The following is a 25,645-nucleotide window of genomic DNA, read 5'->3' on the forward strand; positions in this document are numbered from 1 at the left end:
ATTCAGGCTGGAACACAACAAAATGTGAAAAAGTCAAGGGGTGCCTGTGAATACTTTCTTGAAGGCACTGTATAAGGCTGCCAACGAAACATGGTCTCCAACAACAGGCAGTCCACCAGCAACCCCCTCCTAGTGAAACTGCCTAAATCCAGAACCACTGCTCACCTCCACTAATTTTTCTCGCCTATCGAACCACCTTTCACACTCTTCGATATCATTCTGCCCTCCAGGTCTTCAAACCAGCTATTCACCACCATCTCAGGTAATCTCCCATCCAAAGCCATGATCTTTTCTCCACCTGTTTATCCACTCCACCCCTCATAAACACTTTACTTATGTATCCATCTTGTTCACCTTTTTCCATTCCCCCCTCACCCTCATTGTTACCTGCATCCCTTGTTTGTCCATCTCCGTCTACCTTCTCCCTCTGCCCTGCTGTTGGTGTTTCCCCTTTCTTCTGCTGTTCCCTTTGTTATGTTGTGTCGTGATCTGTTCTGTGTCTTAGCTCTTCCATGAGCCTCGACCGTGTATAAAATTTAAAAAATGAAGAAAAAAAAGTTAAATTCCTTGACATTTGGATCACAATTATAAAACTGAAATGGAACTGGGCCGGATATGTAACAAGAAGGGTCAGCCAGTGGACAACAAAAAAATACAAATTGATGACCTAGAGAAGGCCATGGTTGAAGCTAAGGTAGACCAAAATCAGATTGAGATATGAAATTGAAATGTACTGCAGTTCAATGGTTTCAAATTATAGAATGGACCATACTGAGGGGAGGGCGGAAGCTGAATAGGCTCAAGTCTTGTTTGTTATATTCTTCCACAAAAGTTAATTTATGTACTATTGGTCAATAACAAGGTAACATTACACTTGTTAAGTGTTAGGATGTATTGGATTTGCTGATGTTTTCAGTTTTATTTATAACTAGCAGAAGTACCCGGCATTGCCGGACGGGGGAGGGGATGGGGAGGGGGAAGGGGGGGAGGGGAGGAGAGGGGGGGAGGGGAGAAGAGGGGGGAGGGGAGGGGAGGGGGAGAGAGAAAGGAGGGGGAGGGGGAGGGGAGGGAGGGGGAGTGGAGGGGGGAGGGAAAAGGAGGGGGGAGGGGGAGGGAGGGGTGAGGGGAGGGGGAGTAGGGGGGGAAGGGGGAGGGTATGGGTGAAGGGGGAGGGTAAGGGGGGGAAGGGGAGGGGGAAAGGGGAGGGGTAGGTGTAGGGGGAAGGGAGGGGGTAGGGTGTAGGGGGAAGGGAGGGGGTAGCATGGAGGGGGAAGGGAGGGGTAAGGGGAAGGGGGGGAAGGGGAGGATAGAGGGGAGGGGAGGGGGGAGGGGAGGGAGAAGGGGGAGGGGGAGGGGAAGGAGGGAGGGGGAAGGGGAGGATGGAGGGGGGAGGGAGGATGGAGAGGGGGGGAGGGGGTGGGGAGGGGGAGAAGGAGGGGGGAGGAAGAGGGGGGAGGGGAGGGGGAGGGGGAGGGGATGGAGGGGGGAGGTGGGGGAAGGGGAGGAGGAGGGGGAGGGGAGGGGGAGGAAGAGGGGGAGGGGAGAGGAGGGGAGGGAGGAAGGGGAGGGGAGGAAGAGGGGGAGAGAGGGGGAGGGGAGAGGTGGGGGGAGGGGAGGGAGGGGAGGGGGGGGAGGGGAAGGGGTGGGGAAGGGGGAAGTGGAGGGGAAAGGGGTAGGGGGTAGGGTGGAGGGAAGGGGAAGGGGAGATGGAGGGGGGAGGGAAATGGGGGGAAGGGGAGGATGGAGGGGGGAGGGGAGGACGGAGGGGGGGAGGGGAGGTAACATTACATTACACACACACAAACTGTTTTATGTTCAATGGTCTGGCGGCGGGGATGGAACATCACGTGATCGCTCTGAGCGAATCAGCGCGCTGCTCTGCCACCGGCTAAGATTCCATGTATAATATTCCTCGCTGAAAAAAAATCTATGTGAAACATGCTACTATCTATGCTAAATCATGCTAAATCATGCTAAATGCTAATCATGCTAAAATCTATGTGAAACATGCTACTATCTATGCTAAATCATGCTAAATGCTAATCATGCTAAAATCTATGCTACTTGCTGTGAGTTTATGGCAGCAAGGAACATCACGTGATCGCTCTGAGCGAACCAGCGCGCTGCTCTGCCACCGCCTCAGATTCTGTGTATAATATTCCTCGCTGAAAAAAAATATGGATCTAAAGATGAAAGAAAAACAAAAACCTATGTGGTGTGAATGGCAATGTTCCTCGCTGAAATGTGAAAAAACGCAATCGCTTTTCGCTCTAAATTACGTGCGAACGCGTAACTGAGTTTATGGCGGCAAGGAACATCACGTGATCGCTCTGAGCGAATCAGCGCGCTGCTCTGCCACTGCCTCAGATTCTGTGCATAATATTCCTCGCTGAAATGCACTGAGGTAAAAAATATGGTAAAAAAATATTATGAAATAATTTTTTTAGGTCGGCCACGTTCTTCCCAGGCTCAATGGCATGTCTATGCCAAATATCAAGCACATGAGCCTTTCGGTTTAGGAGTCTATCGGTAACATTACACACACACACACACACACACACACACACACACACACACACACACACACACACACACACACACACACACACACACACACACACACACACACACACACACACACAGTGTTTTATATATATATAGATGTGTTAACGTTCACCGACTCGTTTTTAGCTTTCAAAATGCCGCATTTGAGTCGAGGCGATGTGTCATGCTAGTCGGCCATCTTGTCCTATTTAAACAGCTGTCCTTGAGAAGGGACATGAGTGGGATCATCTGATTAATCTTGGTTCCACACGATTAAACCTTTTGCTTATGGACTCACTTCATTGCACATAGCAGATCCTCCATGCAGCTTCTCAGTTCTGCTTCCAGTACCTGGATCACTTACTTCCTGGAATTGTGCAAACTTTGTGGATCATTTCATTTTCCGGTAGTTCATCATTTCATCTTACCCAAACAACTTCATGATGCACATGTTCTTTCAGTAACCTCCTCCTGTTTAAACTTCCAAAATCTAGGCTGACTGCACAACTCAAATCTATATGTATTCCTCTTCTCTCCCATCTGTGTGAAACTGTCTTCCTCAGACTGTTCTATGCACTCTTCCCTCCAGGGCTTTGAAGCCATGGAGGGAAGAGGGGGTTAAACAAACAAAATTTGGGTCTTCTCTTGTCATTTCCCCATCCCGTCCCACAATCGTTTTACCCCCATTAACCTAAGCTAACCCCATTACTTTCAGGTTATGTGTTTTATCCCCTCCTCTCTCCTACCCCACTCCCTTTTCCTGTTCATTCATTCCCTTGCTTATTTTATCCAACCATTGCCCAACTGCTTCACTGTTAGCTCATACCCGCCATCATCTCTCTTCCATGGGCCTCGTTCTTGTACCTAAAACAAAAATCAGAGCTTATCAAGTTGAGCTTCCTATATAGAAGCTTGTTGTAAGTTGTTGTGTTGTGACAGGTGAGAGATGTTGTTGGTGTTGTTGTATAGCCCTGAACAGTTCTCTCAAGAAAGCTCGCGGCACGGAGACAGCCGATTGATCTCGCAGGAGCACCCCAGAGAATCCCCACATCCAGGATTGTGTAACCCACCTTCACAAAGTCAGGGCTATGACAGAGTTAGAGAGAGTTAGAGAGAGAGAGAGACTTTTTGACTTTTTAGACTTTTTATTACAAAAATATAAAAATACAAGCCAGTCGGTGAAGATACTATTCAATACAGGCACAATAATCAAAAATACAGAAAAGAAAAAGAGATAATGACAGGAAATCAAAACAGTACAATGAACTAGAAAAGAAAAACAACAACAGAAAAACCGACCACACACTGAATCAATCCAAACAAACCTACAAATATATCATAATTCATTCTCCTGCACCATGCAGATCCCATCAAAACACCAGATGTTCATAAACTCATCAATACATTTCTTTCTTTCAGAATCACAAAATTCAAGTTTGAGTCTTGCAGATATCAAGGCATTAAAAAAGAACAAGACATCACATTGCCCAATCGGCTTTCCTTTCAGTTTTTCCTTCCTCGATAAATAAATTGCCATTTTCGCCGTGGCCACTAAAAACAAAAACAACATATGTACATGTTCTTTCATATCATTGAAACCAAAAATAAATGATCGCAGAGAAAAAGTGATCTTCATTTTTCCAGCCATGTAGTTCAGCCATTGAAATAAAGGCACAAGCCTTGCACAATCAACGTACGCATGGAACACATCCTCTGTGTAAACACAGAACGGGCAACACGTAGATGTGGGCGCGAAATGACTCACTAATTTATTAGACGGAATGATCCAGTGTATCATTCGCCACTGGAGGTCACCTGTCCTTTTGCTTACCAGCTTACTGTATATTGATTCCCATGCAGGCTCAGATGGGAGTCCTTCCGGCATTAGCCCTTTCCACCTGGCCACTCCATTTAACGGTGAGTTCCCAAGCAGAACTGCAGTGCATAACCGATACAGGTCTTTACTACTGCATTTCTGAAAAATGTTTTGTCCCTCACTAATTGAGGGCAAGTCTCTGTGACTAGGCTGTACCAATAAACCAGGAAAATGCCAGTCATTGGATGTCACCAAAACTTCCTGGGTCCATCTTAGTCCAAGTTGGAAGCTTTTCTTTACTATTTCCTTTAGTACTCTTCCGATTATTCTGTTTGACCATATTCCAGTCATATCAGCTATCTCTTGCACCGTCTTCCACCCCCAACCAGAATCATGGCGGAGGTCCAACACTTTGAATATGCCCGCTGTAATAAAGTGTTGATAAAAGTCTCGGCTTCTTGGAATTGCAGGAAACAGTGGGTTGTAAAAAAGGGGTTCTTCCACAAACATGCTTGTAGCATAGGTTTCTTGCTGGCGACTAGTCGAAAGGCTTTGCCAGGCATTCAGAAGGCTCTGATAGAATGATGGTAGATGAGATGTGTCGACATGTTGGAGTTGGACTAAGAAAAGTTCAAGGCCGTATCCGAGCCCGCTTGCTTTTCGCAGCACGTGATAGGCCAGAAGTCGGCTTGGCAGTCGTTCCTTGTACAGCAACTGCTGTATGGTACACAGCCGAAAAGCCATGATACGACTTTTTATGTCGATCAGTCCCTGGCCACCTTCAAACAAGGGGCTACATATGACATTTGGTAGCAACCAATGGTGACCACTCCAAAAAAAATCCATGAGTAGCCTCTGCACTGCCTTTAGTAGTACCTCTGGCGGCTGAAGGCAGATAAACCTATGCCACAGGGAAGAAGCCACCAAATTATTAACCACTAGAACCCTGCCTTTGTAGGAAAGGTGGGGCAGAGCTCGTTTCCACAGTCCCAGTTTTTTTTTTGACATGCTCAACAATCCCGTCCCAATTTTTGAGGACGTAATGTGGAGATCCCAGGAAAACCCCAAGGTATTTGACTCCGTCTTCCACCCATTTTAACTTTGTTGGTAGATGCACAGGTGGTACCAGCACTCTTCCAGGTGGAATGTTCTTGAGACAGGGAATCCATAAGGCCTTACTCTTGTCCCAGTTACACTTCAAAGAAGAAGCGAGGCAAAAAAGATTTAAACATTCAACAAGTGCTGGGATATCACTCTCCTTCTTAACAACCACACAGACATCATCTGCATAAGCTGATACAACTACTGAAGGACTCCCAGGGGATACTGTCACTTCTGAAATATTTTTCCTAAATAAAATTAGGAGTGATTCCATTACCAAGGAAAATAACAACCCAGAAACCGGGCATCCTTGTCTCACCCCTCTTTGAACCTGTACCGGAGAGCTGAGTTCGTTATTTATTTTAAATAAACTAAATATATTGTTGTACAACAAAGTCACGTAGGCCCTAAAATTGACACCAAAGCCACATGCTTCTAGCACACGATACAAAAAAACATGATCCACTCTGTCAAAAGCCCTTTCCAAATCAAGGAATATTATCCCAAAATCTTTTTCCAAGCAATCACATTCCATTAAATCTCTAATCAAAAAAAATTATCATAAATAGATCTGGTTGGGATGCAGTAATTCTGATCATGGTGGACTAGGTCACCGATTACCGTCTTCAACCGACTGGCCAACACTTTCGACAATATTTTGTAGTCCGTACATAATAACGAGACCGGCCGCCAATTCTTTATCTGTCGTAGATCCCCAGTCTTTGGAATCAGCGACACCACTGCCCTTCTGAAGCTTAGTGGGAGTTCTCCAAGCACCAAGGATGATTCCAGGACATTCAATAATTCAGGGCCCAAAAGGTCCCAAAAAGCCAAGAAAAATTCTGCTGGTAGGCCGTCAATCCCAGGAGCTTTCCCCGAGTCCATTTCACTTAGGGCCTGCGTTAGCTCAGGCAAAGTAATTGTTGAATCCAGGCCCAGGCACTGAGGCTCAGTTAGGGATGAAAGGTGAGAAGTTAAAAATTCCATGGTTTGCTCACAAACATTTTGTTTTGCATAAACTTTTGAAAAAAACTCTCTAATGCACAACCTTACATCTCCAGGGTTGGCAACCATGTTTCCCCTAAAGTCTTGTACAGAGAAAAGGGTTTTGGGTGACTTATTTACAAAATCCATTTGGAAAAAAGATTTACTCGGGGTGTCTGATACCTTTAAATTGTTTATTCTTAATCTGATTAACAGGCCTGCTGCTTTCTCCTGAATCAGCTCTCTCAGTTGAGCCTTCTTTTCAACCAATAACCTGTCGTCTCTTCTGATATTATCTTTAGCCAGTTTACACTCTAACCGTATAATATCAGCTTCTAAACAAGCCATTGTTATATTTTTTACGTCAGTTTCATTTGAAACAAACTGCTGACAAAACACTCTAATCTGAGCTTTTGTGTTATCCCACCATAATGCTAAAGAAGAGAAAGAGGGCTTTCTTGAAAGTTGGATGACCCAAAAAGCACGGAAGGCGTCTTTAAACAAAGCATCTTCGAGAAGACTGGTATTGAATTTCCAGTATGCACTTTTGCGTAAGGGTTGAGGGAAAAAGAGGCCCATGGTAACTAAATGATGATCAGAAAACAAAGATGGAAAATGATTTGGAGAGATAACCGCATTCCTGAACTGTGAGTTTATGTACCAACGGTCAAGTCTAGCGAAAGTCATTCTCCCATTGGCACATCGTCCCCAAGTATACTCAGATTTGTTGGGGTAATGCAGTCTCCATGCATCTAGCACACCCACTGCCGAAAAATAATTTAACAAATCAGTACTACCTTCGGGATGAGGTTCTGCTGTATTTCGGTCTATACTGGGTTTAAAGGTGCAATTAAAGTCACCCCCCATGCAAATACAATTATTGAGATCTATCGACTGCATGTGTCGAATTAAAGATGAAAAGAAAGCTCTTCGTTCCACACTCTCACTTGGTGCATAAACGTTGAATAGTGTAAACCGAAAATTATTAATGACCAGTTCCAATGAAATAAACCGGCCTTTAATCACCTCCTGGAAGAGGCATGACTCAGGTACTAGGCCTGGTCTGAGTAAAAAGGCTACACCAGCAGAAGAAGAAGACATGTTACTAAAAAAACATTGTCCTTTAAAGAGGCGACACCAGTCGTACTCCCCATTTTGAATTATATGGGTTTCCTGGAGTAAGAGTACATCAATTTTCTTGCGCTCAAATAAACTTTTCACCTGAACCTGGCGGTTTTGGCTTGCACCTCCACCATTCATATTTAAGGTTCCAAAGGTGATTTTTTTCATGGATTATCAAAAGGCGTGAGCGGTTGCTGGGAAATCTCGCTCCCTGCTTTTGTAACAGCCTTTCTAAGCCGATGAAACAGCGACCTTGTTAAATGAAATTCATCCGGCCTCCTAATTATGTCCTTTGCAGCCTGGATGAATTAAATTAAATCAGGAAAATGATCTTTTACAATCACATTTCGGTGTCGGTAGGTGTCATTCAGAAAAGAAATAACGAGTTGAGGGGCTATGGATGACTGATCTGATGAAGATTGAGACAACTCAGTCATCTCAACTTCATCCTCTGAATCTGACAAATCAGAAACAGCTCCGCCCGGGTCACATATATCAGTCTGCCCAGTCCCCATTTTGATTCCAGCCAAGTCCGAAGATTTGCTGGAATGTTCTATGGTAGAGTCATCCTCACTCTGGTACCCGGGACATTCAGCAGGAGCTGAAATCTCAGCTTCACCCTCCTGCAGGGAGATGTTCACTGGCTCAGTTGACGAACCAGTGTCATGATTTAGATCTTGCAGGGGTAAAGAGGAGCTTGGGGCTGAGACATTCCCAATCCGCTCGGTCTCAGCAGGTAGTGAAGGTGGCGGCTCACTAATGGGCTCACCATCATCTTTAGTCTCACCATCTACTTTTTCTCCCAGGTTTTCGGTGCTGCCCGATAATGTTTCAGAATTAATTAATTCATGTTCCTTCTCCCTGGTGTCAACACAGCTTGTGGACACCTGAGAAAGACGTTCCAGGGCGTCTGCACCCACACTCTCTTTATCCAACACTACCTTTTTCAAAGTAATGTTGGAGTTACAAGCACCAGGTGCTCTTCGTTTCTTTGTCACCACAATGGGATTTTCTTCCATCTCCTCACTGCACGTAGCATCTGCCACCACAGGTGGGTTATCTGGGGTTATTTCATTATTTACCGAATCAGCGGTGTTGTCGTTTTCACTAAGACGAACAGGAGTATTATCCCTACTCCTCGAGTGCGAGGGAGCGTCGGTAGGAACCGTTCGGGTATTTCGGTTTACGTTGTTTCGTACGTTAGAGACCGGGGTGTTATCTCTTTTACAATCAGCGTCACTATGACCTGCTTCACCACACCTTACACACGATACCTTCGGACAAAACCTTTTCACATGGCCAAAAGCTCCGCACTGAAAACATGTTAATGAGGCCGATGACGCATACATCTGGTACTCATGGTTGTTCACCTTTACCTTGAACGTGATGTTTAACCCCGTGTCATCGCCTCGATCCGGAAGCACCATATACACCTGCCGTCTGAAGCTCATCACGTGTTTAACACGTTCATCCTGAGACCGGAGCGGAATCATTGTGATTTTTGACACAGCTGTTCCGTATCGGGACAAAACGGACATCAGCTGGTTGCAGGTTATAAATGGGGGTACGTTAGATATGACGACCCTCATCGACGGAGTGTCCATAGGCGACGCCAAGACAAAGAGACCTGTCTCTGTGGTTAAACCCGCACTTACAACATCGTGAACGAATTTTTCATCGGACACAAATACAACAACTTTTTGATTCATTCTCGACGCTGCTCGTACATTTTCACAACCGATTATTTTCCCCACCGACAAAACAATGTCCTCAGTGGAAGTTCCTTCGGGTGGAACACACACAAATGCATGCTTCCTTGTTAAGTTGTCGAACGCCTCTAACCGAGAGCGTGTATTCGCCATCCCAGCGAATTAACACCCCCCCCACTTGTCCGAACCGGATAAGTAGGTACCAAAACGAAATAAATCAAACTAGAATAAATAATAAACGTGCATTATAAGCACAAAAAGGCTTACAAAGCGTCGTCGAAGCCGGTAGGCCGCACCCAAAATGGGTCCGCTCTCAAACCTCTCTCTCTTGAAGACAAAGGTATAGAAAGGATGAAAACAAAATGCCAAAGTACACAGGATGGAAAGGAGAGGGAGGGGGGGGGCAGGGGTGGGCAGGAGAGGAGGAAAACTCACAAAGAACTCACTACAACACAGAGCAGTTGCTCACAGCCGCCATGACGCCACGCCACGCCCACCACAAACGGCCTGCAGGGGGCGAGAGAGAGAGAGAGTGAGAGTGAGAGTGAGAGAGAGACTTTTATGTCCTTTTATTACAAAAGTATTTTTAAAAAACAATAAATGATGATTCAAAGAAAACAATCACAACAGTTGCACAAACCTTTACATGGTAAATAAACAAAATATAAGCAAATAAACAAGCAAGTATTAAGGAAATCAACTACATAGTGAATACTAACTGACCCTCAGCTATTTTGCAAAAAGCAGCTCTCACACACCACTGCGTCTCAAAGAGTTGTACCTCAGAACAACAACAAAATTCCAGCTTAACTCTTGAAACACAGAGAGCTTTAAACATTTCCAAAACATCTGTATTCTACGCATCATTACGTATATTCGATTTCCTGGTCTTATATATCACAAACTTGGCTTGCGCAAGAAAGAAATGAATTAAAATTGTTGTTGGGGAATTGAACCGCCCACTAGGGCCAAAAATAAAGGCAGGAAAATCAAAAACAAAGGAAAACCGTGCAAGTAACATTTTAAAGAAAACAAATAAAGGAGTTAACCGGTCACAGTGCACATATGCATGGGGCAAGGTTTCAGTTTGTCCACAAAATGGACATTGCTCACTTATTGCTTGCGAGAAGCGGTGAATTAGGGAATCTGTGGGTAGGATCCAATGAGCAATTCTCCATTGAAGATCCCCCAACACGTTTTGGCACAGGCTGTTTATAGTACCACCCCCAAATAGGGTAAAGGGGAGGGGTATTCAGCAGGACTGCAGGCCATTTACAGGATACAGGGGAGGACAACGAAGGAAAAAGGATTTTAAAGCCTTGCACATACAGGGTCTTTCGATTGCTCCCAGAAAAGGATAAAGAGTTTAGAAAGAGATAGATAAATAAAGATAAAGATGCGATAGATAAAGAGATGATGATGGTGATGTCTCCTTACGTTCAACCAATGTCTCATCAATAATTATAGACCCTTCATTTGTACAACTATTTGATGGAACCGTACCATCTTGTGCACTTTGGACTAAAAATCCATCATTAGAAGGTAATCCATCTTTTTTCTCACTACCTTGAGGTTCCTCAGCTACTGCACCACTCGTATCCAGTACAACTACTTTGGGGGCACTAGTGGGGCCACGAGGAGCGGAGGCCCTACGTTTTTTGCCACAGCTGCAAAATCCTCTTTACCCTCCTCACTCTGTAAGGACACAGTGTCAGCGGAAACATTTGAGACACTGGGTGTCACCTCCTCCATCACACGAGGTAGTGGGTTGTTAACCGTTTTACAATCTTGATCAACGTGTCCTGCTTCCCCACACTTTCAACAAGCAGCTTTCGGACAAAATCTCTTTTAATGCCCAAAAGCCCCACAGAGAAAACATGTTAAGGTCGCTGATGAAGCGTATATTTGATAATTACGGTCATCAATTTTAATCTTAAATGAAATCTTTATACCCGTATCATCCCCACGGTCTGGAAGAACCATGTGAAGCTGCCGTCGAAAGCTCATCACGTGCTTCGCTTTTTCATGGCGGCACCCGTGGGGGATCATCGAGATTCTCGAAACGATTGTACCATATCGAGACAAAACAGACACGAGTTTTTCATCGGACACGAAGGGAGGACAATTTGAAACAATTATTTTCATTGCCGGGACATCCATCGGGGAGGCCATAACATAGTGACCACTCTCTGTGGTTAACCCGGAACTCACGACATCGTGAACCAGATGCGTGAACGTGAACCTTCAGGAGGGACACAAACCAGAGCATGTTTGCGAGTTAACGATTCGAACACAGCGTCTTGCTGCGAACGAGTCGTCGCCATGACTAAAACAAAGGAACTCCGTTTTACCCGAACAACTCGGGTTGAGGAGATTAAAAAGAAAAAAGGAAAAAGGAAATAATAATTAAGCAAAAACGAAAGAAATTAAATATGATTTCAAGTGAAACGTCTATACTCCGGCAAGATGCAGGATTAACGACGGAGAGAGAAAAAAAAAACCAAACTAAAATTTTATCGCAATAACCACTGCCCAGAACGCGGAAAGGCCTACCGCCAATGCCTCCAAATAGCTGCTCTCTCTCTCTCTCTCTCTCTCTCTCTCTCTCTCTCTCTCTCTCTCTCTCTCTCTCTCTCTCTCTCTCACTCTCACTCTCACTCTCTCTCTCTCTCTCTCTCTTGCCTCAACAAAGAAAGGAAAACACGGGGAAAACTCCACAGACACGTACAAAGACACAGAGGGAGTGAAATGGGGATAGGAAGGACCACCAACACACCACAGCACTCACAGCACAACGCCCACAGCCACCATGATTGCCACACCCACGCACGACTCACCAACATCCAGCAGGGGCGCACGAGAGAAAGAAAGAGAAAGAGAAAGAGAAAGAGAGAAAAAGAAAGATAAAGAGACAAGAAGGAAAGGGCCAGTCCATAGGGACCGATCGGCACTCGAATCCGAGCAGCAGGGGAGAATGGGGAAGATTTGGCCCCCCACTTGTGCTGGAGGGTACAAACACCACAAAGAAGCATCCCTGATAGTTGTACAAGTGAGAGTTGATTCCAAGACTGTATGGAGTGGATCTGTCGATTACCAAAGACTTTATACCCGTATGATACAGTGATCTCTTTGGAAGGGTAATCTTGCTGTAGTACATGAACGTATGGTAATAAAACTAGTTGTGTTTTAGATCAGGTGTGTTTTATGTTCATTATTTGGTATAGATTGTGTATTACTTGCAGAAGGAATTTGAGCAAACTTAATGAATTGAAATACCTGTTATATATGCAAAATGGCAGATCATCCCATATATTTGGAATTCTATTCCCTCCTTGTCTGGTGTTCCCTTCTGGCCTCTGCCCTTCCCTTTCCCCTCCACTGCAGCTTTCATAAACTCAACTTTGTTCCTCCACCCACAATTTTTCTTTCCTCGATTTCCCTTGCTCAAAAACATGGGGCAACTAGCAACAGGCGAAATTGTCCTTTAGGATGGTTAGAGCTTTCAACAATGACAACAACATCACAACTAACCACCATCATGGTAATGCAAATTATAACCTATAACTTGTACAATCACCACCTGACCCTCCATCCATTTCAAATTTATAAATAAATATTCATGAAAACGACAAGGAGAGAAAAGATTATATATTTTTTTGCCAAATGTGACATTCCTTATCTTCCAGCCCTGGTTTACCTGCATGGAATTTCCCCAGAATGACTTTTGTCCTTAAACAATGACGTTCAGCCTAAAAGGTGCAAATATATTTGCATTATTATCTGCATTTCCATTCCATACTTTAAATGCACACACAGTACGCCGAATAATTTACTCAAGGCCGATCTAACATTTCGATCAATATATTTTCAACATATCATCATTGTTTACACTGGATGGGAATTACCAATGGAGCAAGATGGCCGAAAGAGCCTGAATGATATTGAGAGAAGCTTTCGGAAGCGGTTTAAGTGAAATTACCCATCAGCCACTTGTGTTGCTCAAAAGAGAAGGATAAGTATTAGATGAGCCTCGACATTTGGTGAGATTTGAGCAATTTTGACATCTCTCGTCTGCACTTCAGAAAATTAGAGCTCTGTGACCTAATTTTGAACCATTTTATTAAAATGGTTCTGTTCTCCAATTGGTATATTCAAATTGATGGACCGACATAAGATCATTGCAATCGCTTGTAGTCCAGAAGTGATCCTAATGATTCTAAACAACTGGGAAAATTGAATTTATAAAGTCAAGAGTCGGTTTGCGTCGGCGGTGGAAAAATACGAACAATTAAATTTTCTTAACCAAATGTCGAGAGAGTTATGCTAACCGCCATTAGTCTGGTCTGTTAGGGGGATTTTAAGGGGGGATTGTGCAAATTTGTCTACAAGCATGAAACTTGGCACACTTGTAGTTTGTGACCTGCTGAATTCAAATCTGCCGGGAGCCAAAGCCAATTCTCAATGGGAGCGCCATATTTGACACTTCAAAATGGCCGCCACTCAAAAACTGACTTTTCCGTTACTAGCCAACCAAAAGTCACATAATTACAATTAAAAGCACTTTTCTAGGGTTTTGGACCTCAATGATTCTAAATCTGATGTCTGTTTGACAGTAGCCTTGACAGGAAATTTTACGTTTTTTTTATTTTTATGTTTGACAATATTTTTTAATTTTAATTTTTTTTGTTTTTTTTGTTTCATGAACATGGGATTGTGAGTTCTGGACCTTTGAGCCCAGATCTCTAGAGACTCAGGTGGTCCCTCAACACCAGAGCAGTAATTGGAGTATGACTTCTGTCTGAGGAGATACAGACCCATGACAGAGACCTGGTGAGCATAGCGAGTGCGCTTTATATGATGCTCATGAAGCACAGACTGGGCACGGCCAGATGTGAGGACCTGGGCCTGAGTAAGAATGTTGCTCCACCCAGAGTCCCGCAGCAACTTACCAATCATCTGGTGCATTTTGTCCTCTATGTGTAGAGCGCCCATCATCAGGACCAGCTTATCTTCCCCCATTGTGTCAGGGAATGACCACTGCAGCTGCTTAGCGATGGCATACAGAGGCTGGTCACCACCAAGCACAGGAGTTTGACCAGGGTTGAGGGCCTCTGTGCCTTGCATTGTGAGATGCATTGCATGTTTCATCATAGAAGGTGTGGCTGCTTTGTCAGGGAACAGAGGTAGAACCCCTATCAATGCCTTAGGCTTCACAGAGTCATCACTCATGAGTCGGGAGTTGTAGCCTGACCAGGTGATGACTTCACCTTCTGGCAATGTGTCCTGTTTCAGCACTGTGGACACATGTGCCATCCAGGACTCATCCTTGAATTTGGCTCCATGTAGCAGATTATGAGATGGCCGAGAATTGAGATCTGGAGTACATGGTACATGCAAATCATTGCTTGAGAATTCAGCTGGCTGAACCACTGTGTAGGATTCAGGAAGTTGTGGTACAGTAGTGTCTGTAGGATCCAGCTCGATAGAGGGTCGCTGTACTCCTTGGTTGTCCCAAGACAGGTGGTTTGTCACGCTGATTGCTGTCCCATGGAACTCATCATGGGAGAAGTTACCTTGGTTGCTGCTATCCAAGTTGTCTACATCAAAGGTCACGAAGACCCCACTACAGATGTTTGTGGGCAGCACAACTCCATCCTGGACAAACTGTTTGACGTGTGCTCATGCCATGGATCGCCTGATCTCCAAGACACGACTGTAAGACACAGAAACCCCAAAGGCATTGGCATTATTGATCTCTTTCTTCCGCCTACCCTCACCATGCAGCTTGAGGCCCTGGTACAAAGGGAAAGGGGTCTCATGTTCTTTGTTGTGACGGATGTTGCTGGACTTTGTGGCATGATGTGAACCACTGCAGGTATTATAAATAATCTGCTGGGCAATGGCGCTTGCAACTCTTGCCCTGCCTTGTACCTGCGCCTGCAACTCCTCATTGCCCTGTTCACGCAAGATTGAGGGGCCCTGGAGCAGGATGTTGAGGAAGCTTCTCAGCTGTCCAGGGATGGGAGATGTCAGGGAATCAGAGGCAAAAGAACCAGTAAATGGTTCTTGCCTCTGGAGACAGCATTTCCTAAGTATTACTGCTGCTCGCATCAGCAACAAAGCATCATCCTGACCTATCTGGGACTTATGGGCTTCAGCTATTAGATCTCCAACATTCTGGTTGCTAGAGATATAGACTTCCTTGCCCTGGGAGAACTCTGTCGACTCAGGAAGCAGCTTCAGAAGATACTCCTTGAACCGTGTGGCATGTGGTTCCCTGGTATCAGAACAGGGAATTCCCTGTTGCTCCACAAGTGTTCTATATAACTGTCGCAAAGCAGACAGTTTGAAGACTGAGTCAGAGTCCTCGACTAAAGCAACAATTTGCGCAATGGCAACTGAATTGAAGTGAGGGGCAGGAGGACCTGCAGAAGATCTGCGATCCTCAGCATGAGCTGAGTCTCTCAGGTGCAAGTAACACTGTACATGATAGTAAGTGTCACCAGCGTGGGCATCAGCTGCGTGGGCAATCAGTTTGCCCAGAAGATTGAAATTGTTGGTGCTCTGAGCCCAGGTCTTTAAGTTTGTGTCTACATTAAATGTTTCAACTTTACGTAGATTCTTTTGGTCCTGTCCCTCACATATTATGCAACAAGGAGACTTCTGAGGAGCAGAAGACACTGCAAAACTGGACCGTAGTTTCTTAGGTGAGTTTTGGTCACTAGAATCCTCTTTTTCAGTGAACCTTCTCAGGCGAGAGTTACTGCAGTAGGTTCTGCAAACTTTGTGATATTTGGCATTGTGTGTCTGAAGCGTCTTAGCAATGCCCTGGCCCTCATCAAGCTGAGCCCATGACACTTTCAAACAAGAAGGCATGACACCAATGGCTTTAAAACCATTCAGATCTTTCTCAATTGAAGCAAGGCCCTCTTCCGTTGGCGTCTGCAACCGTTCATCCTTTTCTTCTTGGCAGACACAGCAAAGCTCCCAGTTGATGGCATCCATCCTTGCCATCCACCACCAGTACAGCTAGGACTTCTATTCTCTATTCTTCTATTCTATTCCTATATTCCCACAGCAGAACGACAGGCACCTGAAAAAAAAATTTTTTTTTTTTTTTAAATTGTCAAACATAATAAAAAAAAATGTAAAATTTCCTGTCAAGGCTACTGTCAAACAGACATCAGATTTAGAATCAGTGAGGTCCAAAACCCTAGAAAAGTGCTTTTAATTGTAATTATGTGACTTTTGGTTGGCTAGTAACGGAAAAGTCAGTTTTTGAGTGGTGGCCATTTTGAAGTGTCAAATATGGCGCTCCCATTGAGAATTGGCTTTGGCTCCCGGCAGATTTGAATCAGCATGTCAAAAACTACAATTGTGCCAAATGTCATGCTTGTAGACAAATCTGCACAATTTTTCCCCGAACAGACCAGACTACTTGGCAAAGCAGGTGAAGGGATGTTTCGGGCATGGGACCCTCTTCAAAGCAAGAGAAAGTTTCTCTTTTTCCTCTATCTTGCTTTGAATCATGGAGAGAGAATAAAATTATAAAAAATTATTTTATTTTGAAGAAATTATTTTTTCCTCCATGTTGCCTCTATCATGCCTGACATATCCCTTCCAACAACTACTCCCTTTTCCAATTGCAGTTAGCATAAATGGGCATATGTTCCCGATTTGGATGAATCCACCTTTCGAGGCCATTTTTCCCTGCAGAGCAGGGATTGACCTTTTTCGGGCACCATGGTCCCCTTTTTGAAGCAATGTTTTATGAAGCAATAGTGTATACCCTTCCTGCCACCAACCCTGTTAGTCACCTCTTGCGCCACACAGGGAATTACCAGTGAACTGGAACTCAGTTTGCCGACCTCAGAAGGATGACAGGCTGAGTCAACCCCCCTGGTGTTAATTCAGCGATCGACCTGGATTTACGAACCCAGGATCCTAGGATCCCAAGCCGGCACCCTAACCGCTAAGCCAACACCCCGATTTGAATTTATGAATTCCCGATTTGAATCGGGAATTTATGTTCCCGATTCGTATCCGATGCACAAATTGTTCACCGTACAGTACATATTTCAAAATGTCAGGAAAGGCAATACTTAAAAGAGAGAGAACTGTTTTGCAATACATGTCCCCTACCCCAAGTTTCAGTTCAATATCAGTGAACACATCCCTTTAATTGGGCGATGCCGTGTTTAATACCGAAAATAATAAAAAAAATTAACCCATGTACATGCATGAAGCAAAAACATGCATACAGCGTATGTGCATATATCATACATTGTGGTTATATACCTATACCTGGGATTGTTCCAATTGTACTGGGTCATCAACTAAAATGCAGGCCTAAAAAGCCCTGAGGCCTGCCAATGTGTGCTACTTCATTAGGCTGGTGTCAGGCCATATGTCCAGCCAATGGGTGTAAAGCAGTGGGGTGGAGTCAGGGCAGCTAAATACTGAGCTATGTATAATATGTGATATTTTCTCCAGGGCATAAAAAAGCATGCCCATGTCCAAAAAGGGCATAACTCCGTGAAAAATTTGGGAAACTCCCTGAAACTCGTTCTGTAACGTATCATAATAAAGCCATATATACCAAGTGTCAGTTGAATATTTTAAATAGCAATGGAGCGAAGTCTGGAAAACCACAGGTGGGACAGGCAGACAGAAAGCAAACCTAGAGTACCCTCTGGTGAAACCGATAGGAGACTAATAACATTGTTGGTGCAACAAAGCATGCCCTGGAAGGTGTCTCAAATATGTCCAAAATGCTTAAAACTAACAGCTTCATGGGGCTTCACTGCCTGGACCCCATTATGGTGTTGCCCCTGGACCCTGCCTGGGCACTGCCCCTGGACCACACCAGAGGTCGTTAGGCAGCCCCCTGCACTCCCACCAATTTTTCTCTTTTTCTCCCAACGTCTAATATGCCTGATAAACCTCTCCACAATCAGTTCAGAAAACGAGTTGTCCTAATGATGTATAGTTGGTCCCGGCAAGTGGTCAGGATAGCAAATTTGAGGCCTGGTTTTGTAAGGTCCTCGTTTTATTTGTCAGTGAACATCTGATTGGTAAGAAATTACCACACATTGGCGGTATGGATCACCACACAATGCGCCACCTGTGAATGTTTTGCCAGCTTGTAGGTGTTTGGAAAAAGGCCTTTGCCCATGTACGGTTTTCATGTAATGGTGTTACCTAGTTGTGATAAAGAAAGACCTGTAACAGCAGGTTTTTTCAAGCAGTGAGGTGACCCGCAGTGGCGTGTATTCACAGAAAACGGTGAGCGACGGTGCGGTCAGACGTCTCACAGACAGCACCAAGTACACAGGCCAACATCGCGGGCGTTTTGACGAAAAAGGAAAGGGCAAAGGCAAAGCCGGTCGTGAAGACGTTCCTAACAACAGCGGCTACGTCACTGCGTACAAGGGCAAAGGCACGTTTGATAAGAAGGTGAAGGAGGACAACTGAAACGGGCTCTGCCATGCAGCCTCCATGATGTTCGCCACCACGAAAGATCTCTCCCAGATTGGAAATGGCATAAACACTTTTTGCAATGTGGTAGAAAAACTAAATTTAACTCGTTTTCCAATCTTGTCTTTGTGATGATAAATCGTTTAAGGTCTCGGTTATTACCGTTACCTACAGCCCTATAGGTGCCTTTTGATCTGAATATCCCAAAACGTAATGTTCATAATTATTCTGGGGTAAAATGTTACGGAAAAACTGCAGATGGTCTCTTTTTGTGTGGGGGGAGGGAGGTGGAGGTGAAGAAAATTGGTGGCAATGCAAGCAACCTTGGACAATATGCAATATGGCGATCCGTACGACGCGGGGACATGGTCTGTGGAGTTCTTTGACTCATTGTTATTTAGAAAGACATCATCAAACCGGAATTGTGTGTGAGGGTTTTGGTGCTGTGACTTCTGAGACAATGTATGTTTATTTGTTGTTCGCCATTTTTTACCGGGTTTGTTTTTGTGGTGTCTTTGGCTGGGTTGCCCATTGTGCTTTGCTGCTGAGATGCCGAAGCCAAGCTTAGGTTCCCATTCCTCGAAGTGCCTTTGTTTTTGCTCGCAGCTTTGCTTCACAAGGCCTTACTTAAAGGTGAAGCCAATTATAGATGGATGTACTTCAAAGTAAATGTTCATTCTGAATTCCCCCCAAAAACTGCCTTATTCTCTGATCCTTCTCATCAGTCCTTATGAAATACCCCATCACTATAGGGTAAACTGGGGTACATTGGGACATCTCCTTTTGCAGACATTCTCAGCCATTGGTTGGTATTAACCACCATTGTGTTTGGCACTTAATATCATTGGCCAAGAATATCTGCTAGGACAGATGTCTCCACGCACCGCAGTTTCACTTCCTCCCAAAAGTATTGGGACAGTACACCCAAACTTGAAATGAACTGTCTCAACCTGCAACTGCTTATTCTCCCCACACTCCAAAGCAGCTAGTACCTTAAAAACCTATTGAAACTCAACATATTGGTTGTTGTATGTCAGAGATTTCTAGTATTTACATCATATTCGGCCTCCACAAGTCAAATGTGACTATACTATAGCGTTCTAAAGAACGAGTCTTGACAGTGTTGAAAACATTACTGGGAGGTCAAAATTATTTCCATTTCAGGCCAAACGATCCTTAAAACGTGGAACTTTCCACGTGACATTCACCAACAGTTGGTACAAAGTGTTGGTGATGGAGGACGAGCTTGTTTTTCTTTCAAAGGCGAACTGACATTCTACTGCAGGTTAGATAAACAGTTATTCAATGATAACCCTTCATGTATTTCCTTCCTGTCCCAATACTTATTTGCAATAGAACATGTGAATCAAATATGATTCATATCCATAATACTAAAAACTTGGCATTTAATATGGAATATTTTTTTTGTGGGGGTGAACTTACTTTTCAAGTCGACTTGGAACCAAAAGTTCATTGGAATTATGTTGAAATTATTCTAGATTTTGTGAATGTGACCTTTAAAAGAAACAACAACCACATTTGACATTTCGAAGCAAATAAATTGATCCTTGAAAGTGATGTAAACTGATATCGAACTCAATTCACGGACAGTACTGTGTTAAACTTCTGTACGTTTTCCAGAAGTATCTCTTTATTTTGCACATTAGCCAAAATTATTTTTAACAAAAACAAAAGTGAAATTACGACTGGGATTACGGACAGTAAAATTACAGTTCAGTACTTCGTGTAACCCCCGCGGGCATTCAGGAGAGCACGTACACGTTGAGGCATGCTGTTCATGAGATTTGCCATGGTTTGGACAGGAATTGCTTGCCATGCAGTGACAATAGCCTGCTGCAATTCATGCACAGAGGTCGGCTGCTGGTCCAAGTGGTCGAATTGACGCGTTAATTCTGCCCACAAGTTCTCTAACGGATTCATATCCGGGGACATGGCAGGCCACTCCATATGCTCTACACCATGGTCAGCAAGAAAGTGTTGGATCATGCGAGCACGATGAGGCCGTGCATTGACATCTTGGAAGGCTAAAGCTTCCGTACTTTAGCTAAAGCTAAAGGCTAAAGTTTCCTCGAAAGGCTGCACAAGCAAATGGAAGCAATGTTTCTTCCAGAATGGCCCTGTACTTGAACTGGTTCAGGTTTCCATTCAGAACAACCAGGTCAGTTTTGCCCCCTGAATGAAAAGCAGCCTAAACGGTCACCCCACCACCTCCAGCTTGGACTCTTGGCACTATACAATCTTCGTTGTAGGCTTCATGCACTTGTCTGCACACTCGGATGAGGCCGTCTTGACGATAGACCAGAAATCTAGACTCGTCACTGAAGATCATGTGATTCCAGTGTCCTGGCTGCCATTGACAGTGCTCTCTGGCCCACTGCAATCGGCGCTGGTGGTGTTGTCTGGTCAGGCGTGGCTTTCTCAGGGGACGCCTGGCACGAGAGCCTGCTTGAACCAGTCGTTGGTTGACTAGCCTTCTGGATACAGGCACATTTGTCAGTTGCTGCCACTCAGCCCAAAGCCGATTAGCTGACTTGGTATGACCATTGCGGACTAACCGGTGCAGCTGGTGATCATCCCTCCTTTTGGTTCTGCGGGGACGTCCTGGCCTCGGTATTGGAGTAGGGACACCCCTCTGAGCATTTCGTTTCAGGATCTTTGACACCTGACCTTGAGTGATGCCATACTGCCGAGCAATAGCACGCTGTTTCATGCCGGAATTTCGAAAAGCCACCACTCCATGACAAACAGCATTGTCGAGTTGATGGACCATCTCCAGAGGAAGCGGCAATAACTTTTGTAGACGTGCAGCAGTTGTTTTCCACTAATACAGAATGCAACAACCCTTATATACCTGATTGTGTAGCCAATCGTCAAATGTACCTGTCCGTACATTTTGTCACGCCATCTGTGATATAATCCTGTTATTGACTTCTTGCTGCGACAGACAATCAGTGACATGGTTCTTTTAACAAAGAAATCACCGAAGCGTAAAAGAAACTCACCAGATTGATATACTGAGTTCAGAAAGTAAACCCAAGTCAAGAAAAAAAAAATTCCATATTAAATGCCAAGTCTGTATTTGATATAGATAAATTGTACACACAATGAATGTGCATTTTATGTTTGTCATTTTAGGCCTTTACATCGTACAACTAGATATTTTAGTGCAGCCACCCATAGTGCAGTAACTTGTGGAATCGAGGTACTTTGTAAAGAGATAAATAAACAAGCAAACAACAAATGGAATTTTAAAAACGCTGTTTGGAGTAGTGTCAGTTCACATCACTTGCACAATGTGCTGTCCACTGAACTGGAGGTGGTGTAAGCTCTCAAGCTGGTGAAGGCTTTAGGGTGAACACTCTCAACTTGTAGCCGAGAGGCTGTGGATTAAATAGACTTGATGGCAGCGGTGTTGAGCTTTGCTTGTATTATGTATTAAAAGATGGAGGAATATTTGAACACCCGCCCCCCCCCCCCCCCCCCCTTAACCTAGAAACTTCATTCCCATTACTCCTGTCTCCTCACAAAATTATTTATCTTCTCTCCCCACTCCTTCCCTCAATTTCGCTTCTAAGTGCATATGTAACTAGAACAGCACTCGAAGAGCGCTGCATAGTCTTGCCTCACTCATTCATCATTTACTGAACACGCTACAATTATGGTCCAATGCTGTTATGGCTCATATACCCGTATTAATCCATGCACCTATTATGGCGCATGGGTTATTAACATCATACATTTAATTCTTTACTCGTATCGGGGTCATAAATCGGATATATGAAGTTTCAGATTTTTTGGATAAATATTTCAATCCAACCAATTATGGCTCGAATACCACTTCACCAATGACATCATCATTATCACCCTGTATATCCTATGGGGAGTTGATGGCATATGTCAAGTTTCAAATTTTTTCGTTGAGCGCTTTCAGAGAAAATGATGTTCATTTTTTTTTCTTTAATCTAATATGGCTGCCATACCATGTGACATTTGACGTCACTGTTAGCATTAAAATATTCCACATGGGGAGCCCCTCCTTTGTTTAAAGTTTCGCATCGATCGGGTAAGCGGTTGCAGAGAAAACCATATTTAAAGTGAAAATATATAGACGCAGACACACGGACAGACAGACAGACAGACAGACAGACACAGACAGCCAGAGGCATTGCTAGAATCTCGCATCCCCTTCGGGCGAGACTAATAAATGGATCATGGCCTCTTCCTACGTAACAATTACATTGGAATTATCAGTAAAAACCCAATTAACTCACAAAAGACCTTCATTCTAGGGATGTAATGTCTGCACTGTCTAGTTAAGAGAATCATATATCTAGATAGGTTAAAAATGAAAAATTGATATTTGCTTAAATCATATCATTTTAACTTTAATTGATAGATTCACCAAATTTTCACCCCATTAAAACAACATAGTCAGAATAAAACCTGAATTTGGCTCCTTACTTTATTAGCTTATTTTGGTTGAAGGAAGTTCATTGTATTAACTTTGGCCGCAAAGACGTTCCCAACAACAACGCATTGCTGTGGATCGTGGCATGTACGATAAGGAAGTGAAGGTGGACGAATGAACTAAAAGAAGATTTTTAGGCCTTCAGACAAGTGAAACATTTTTTATTATTTTGTACCAAGGGGCATTTCTAATTTCAAATCTGACACTGCAAGTGCATATTCATTTTGAACGGCCTCTCTTCCACCTTACCATAATAAGTTGTATATATCATATATATATATATATATACATTAAATTGCAGTTATGACCTCCTTCTGGTGTAATTTTTTTTTGCTTAAATTCAAGTGTATGGAGTCAGTGCTCTGTTTGTTCTTGAAAATATGTTAGTCGTTCAGGATGAGGATTTCAGGAACTTTCCTGATGCGAAGACCTGTAAATCAATATTATCCACGTGATGAAGTTTCTGATTGTATATAGGTTACCTGTGTGTATTTACATGTCCCTGGGAGACACCTTTGAGACTCGATCTATCTCACCCCCATCATGACCTCCATTATAACTATGTCTTACGTCATCTCTCCATTGACCGTGTATGCCTCACTTATAGGATGACATTGTTAACTCTTTTCAACACATCTTTTCATTTAGATTTTTGCAACAATTCGTTTTATCTGTAACAAAATGGACATGATAACCTTACCGATCTGCTCTTCTCATCTAAGCATTGATGAACGAGTCCATTTTAATGGAACTCACAGGGGTTGTTTGTCCATTATTGTATTCAGCAGCTAATGTTTTCAATCATACATAAATTATTTGTATAAATTATTGATATTGCCAGGTGAGCCAAGTGATAAATGTTTGATGTTTAAATGTAAAAGTGCATTACATCTGTCTGAATATGTATCGCATGGCAACACAGTGGGTGTGCTGATCATATCCAGACACCTATATATGGTTCACCTTGTTTGCAGACCTAACTTCTGGCCTGGTTTAAAAGTCTGGGATTATCTACTTATTACTTGAAAGGGGAAGCCAGGTGGAGCTAGTGCATACACAGGCCGTGGGGGAATGGCGAGGGGAATTTCAAAATTCCACCATTCTTTTGTACGTAATATGTAGATGGTCCCTGTCACAGTAAAAGCCAACACTCAATAGGTCTCCAGTGCCGGCGAGGCCTGTTGGCAGTATTGCACGAACGAGGAACCAGGTGATTACAGGTGTTTATTGTGTACAAATGGCTAAGAATCACATTCCTTTGTCTGTAAACATTGTCTTCCTTTGAAGCGTTGTCCTAAATACATTAAGTACTTACTTGTACCTATTCATTGTATAATATGCTTTCAGACAATGTTTACTTGATGTTAAAGGCTTTGAGTCTTGATATGTGCATGTCATTACATCATTACTACCATTCTTATATTCATAAATGGGACGCTTTGCAATGATTTCTGATTTGTGTACTTCAAAAAGCATGTAATAAAGACTGGAAATGCAATTATTATGTGTTGTTTCTTTAACTATTGGGAATCGATACAACAGTTCTCAAATGGGACAGTTATCTAGTCCGATGGAGAGCTTCCTCTGACTGGTGGGATTGAGTTCGTTTTTAAAATTCAAACCATAAATAATTGTTTGAAAGAGTAAGAAATGCTGTACAAGCATAGTGAGCTATGGAACTGATCGATACTTATTTGAAATTTGATCGATTTACAGACATCTTACTGAATATGCAAATGAGCCTGGTGTTGGCTTAGCGCCTAGGGTGCCAGCTTGGGATCCTAGGATCCTGGGTTCGAATCTGGGTCAATCGCTGAATTAACGCCAGGGTGGTTGACTCAGCCGGTCATCCTTCCGAGGTCGGGAAAAATTGAGTACCAGTTCACTGGTAATTCCCTGTGTGTTGCAAGAGGTGACTAACAGGGTTGGCGGCAGGAAGGGCATCTGACCAAGAAATATTGCTTCAAAAAGGGGACCACGGTGCCCGAAAAATTCCAACCCCTGCTCTGCGGTGAAAAATGGCCACTAAAGGTGGTTCTTACTGAATATGCAAATGGATGCACGCCAGCATTTTTAGACGATAGGGAATACAGAATGATATTGTGAGTCTTTTATTACTCATATACAGTCACGTGAAAAAGTAAGTACACCCACCCCATGTAGAGTTTTGACTTTTTCAACATATTTCAACATACAGCTATTTGATCTTCATTTCAACAATATTGATAGATAAAGGTGATATAATATAACAAATATCATGAAACTTTTACATTTTGTAGTCCATTGTATAATTTAAATAAACATAAATGCAAATTTCGCATGTGGAAAAAGTAAGTACACCCCTACATTTATCACTACTTCAAATACCTAAAATTAGAATCAGGTGCACCAGCTCAGGTGCAA

At 43.5% G+C, this 25,645-nt stretch overlaps 1 protein-coding gene across 1 annotated transcript in view; it reads left to right on the plus strand.

Moving 5' to 3' along the window:
* LOC137434127 (tubulin polymerization-promoting protein family member 3) overlaps positions 1-24,740 on the plus strand; it is a 93,829-nt gene extending 69,089 nt beyond the window's left edge. The window contains exon 4 of the mRNA XM_068126829.2: positions 18,556-24,740. Within this exon, the coding sequence (XP_067982930.1) occupies positions 18,556-18,750 (195 nt within the window). The 3' untranslated portion in view covers positions 18,751-24,740. The remainder of the gene's footprint in view (positions 1-18,555) is intronic.
* The last annotated feature ends 905 nt before the right edge of the window (positions 24,741-25,645 follow it).

The sequence above is a fragment of the Myxine glutinosa genome, chromosome 10 (genome assembly GCF_964187855.1).
Source record: "Myxine glutinosa chromosome 10, kmMyxGlut1.1, whole genome shotgun sequence".
NCBI classification, from domain to species: domain Eukaryota; kingdom Metazoa; phylum Chordata; class Myxini; order Myxiniformes; family Myxinidae; genus Myxine; species Myxine glutinosa.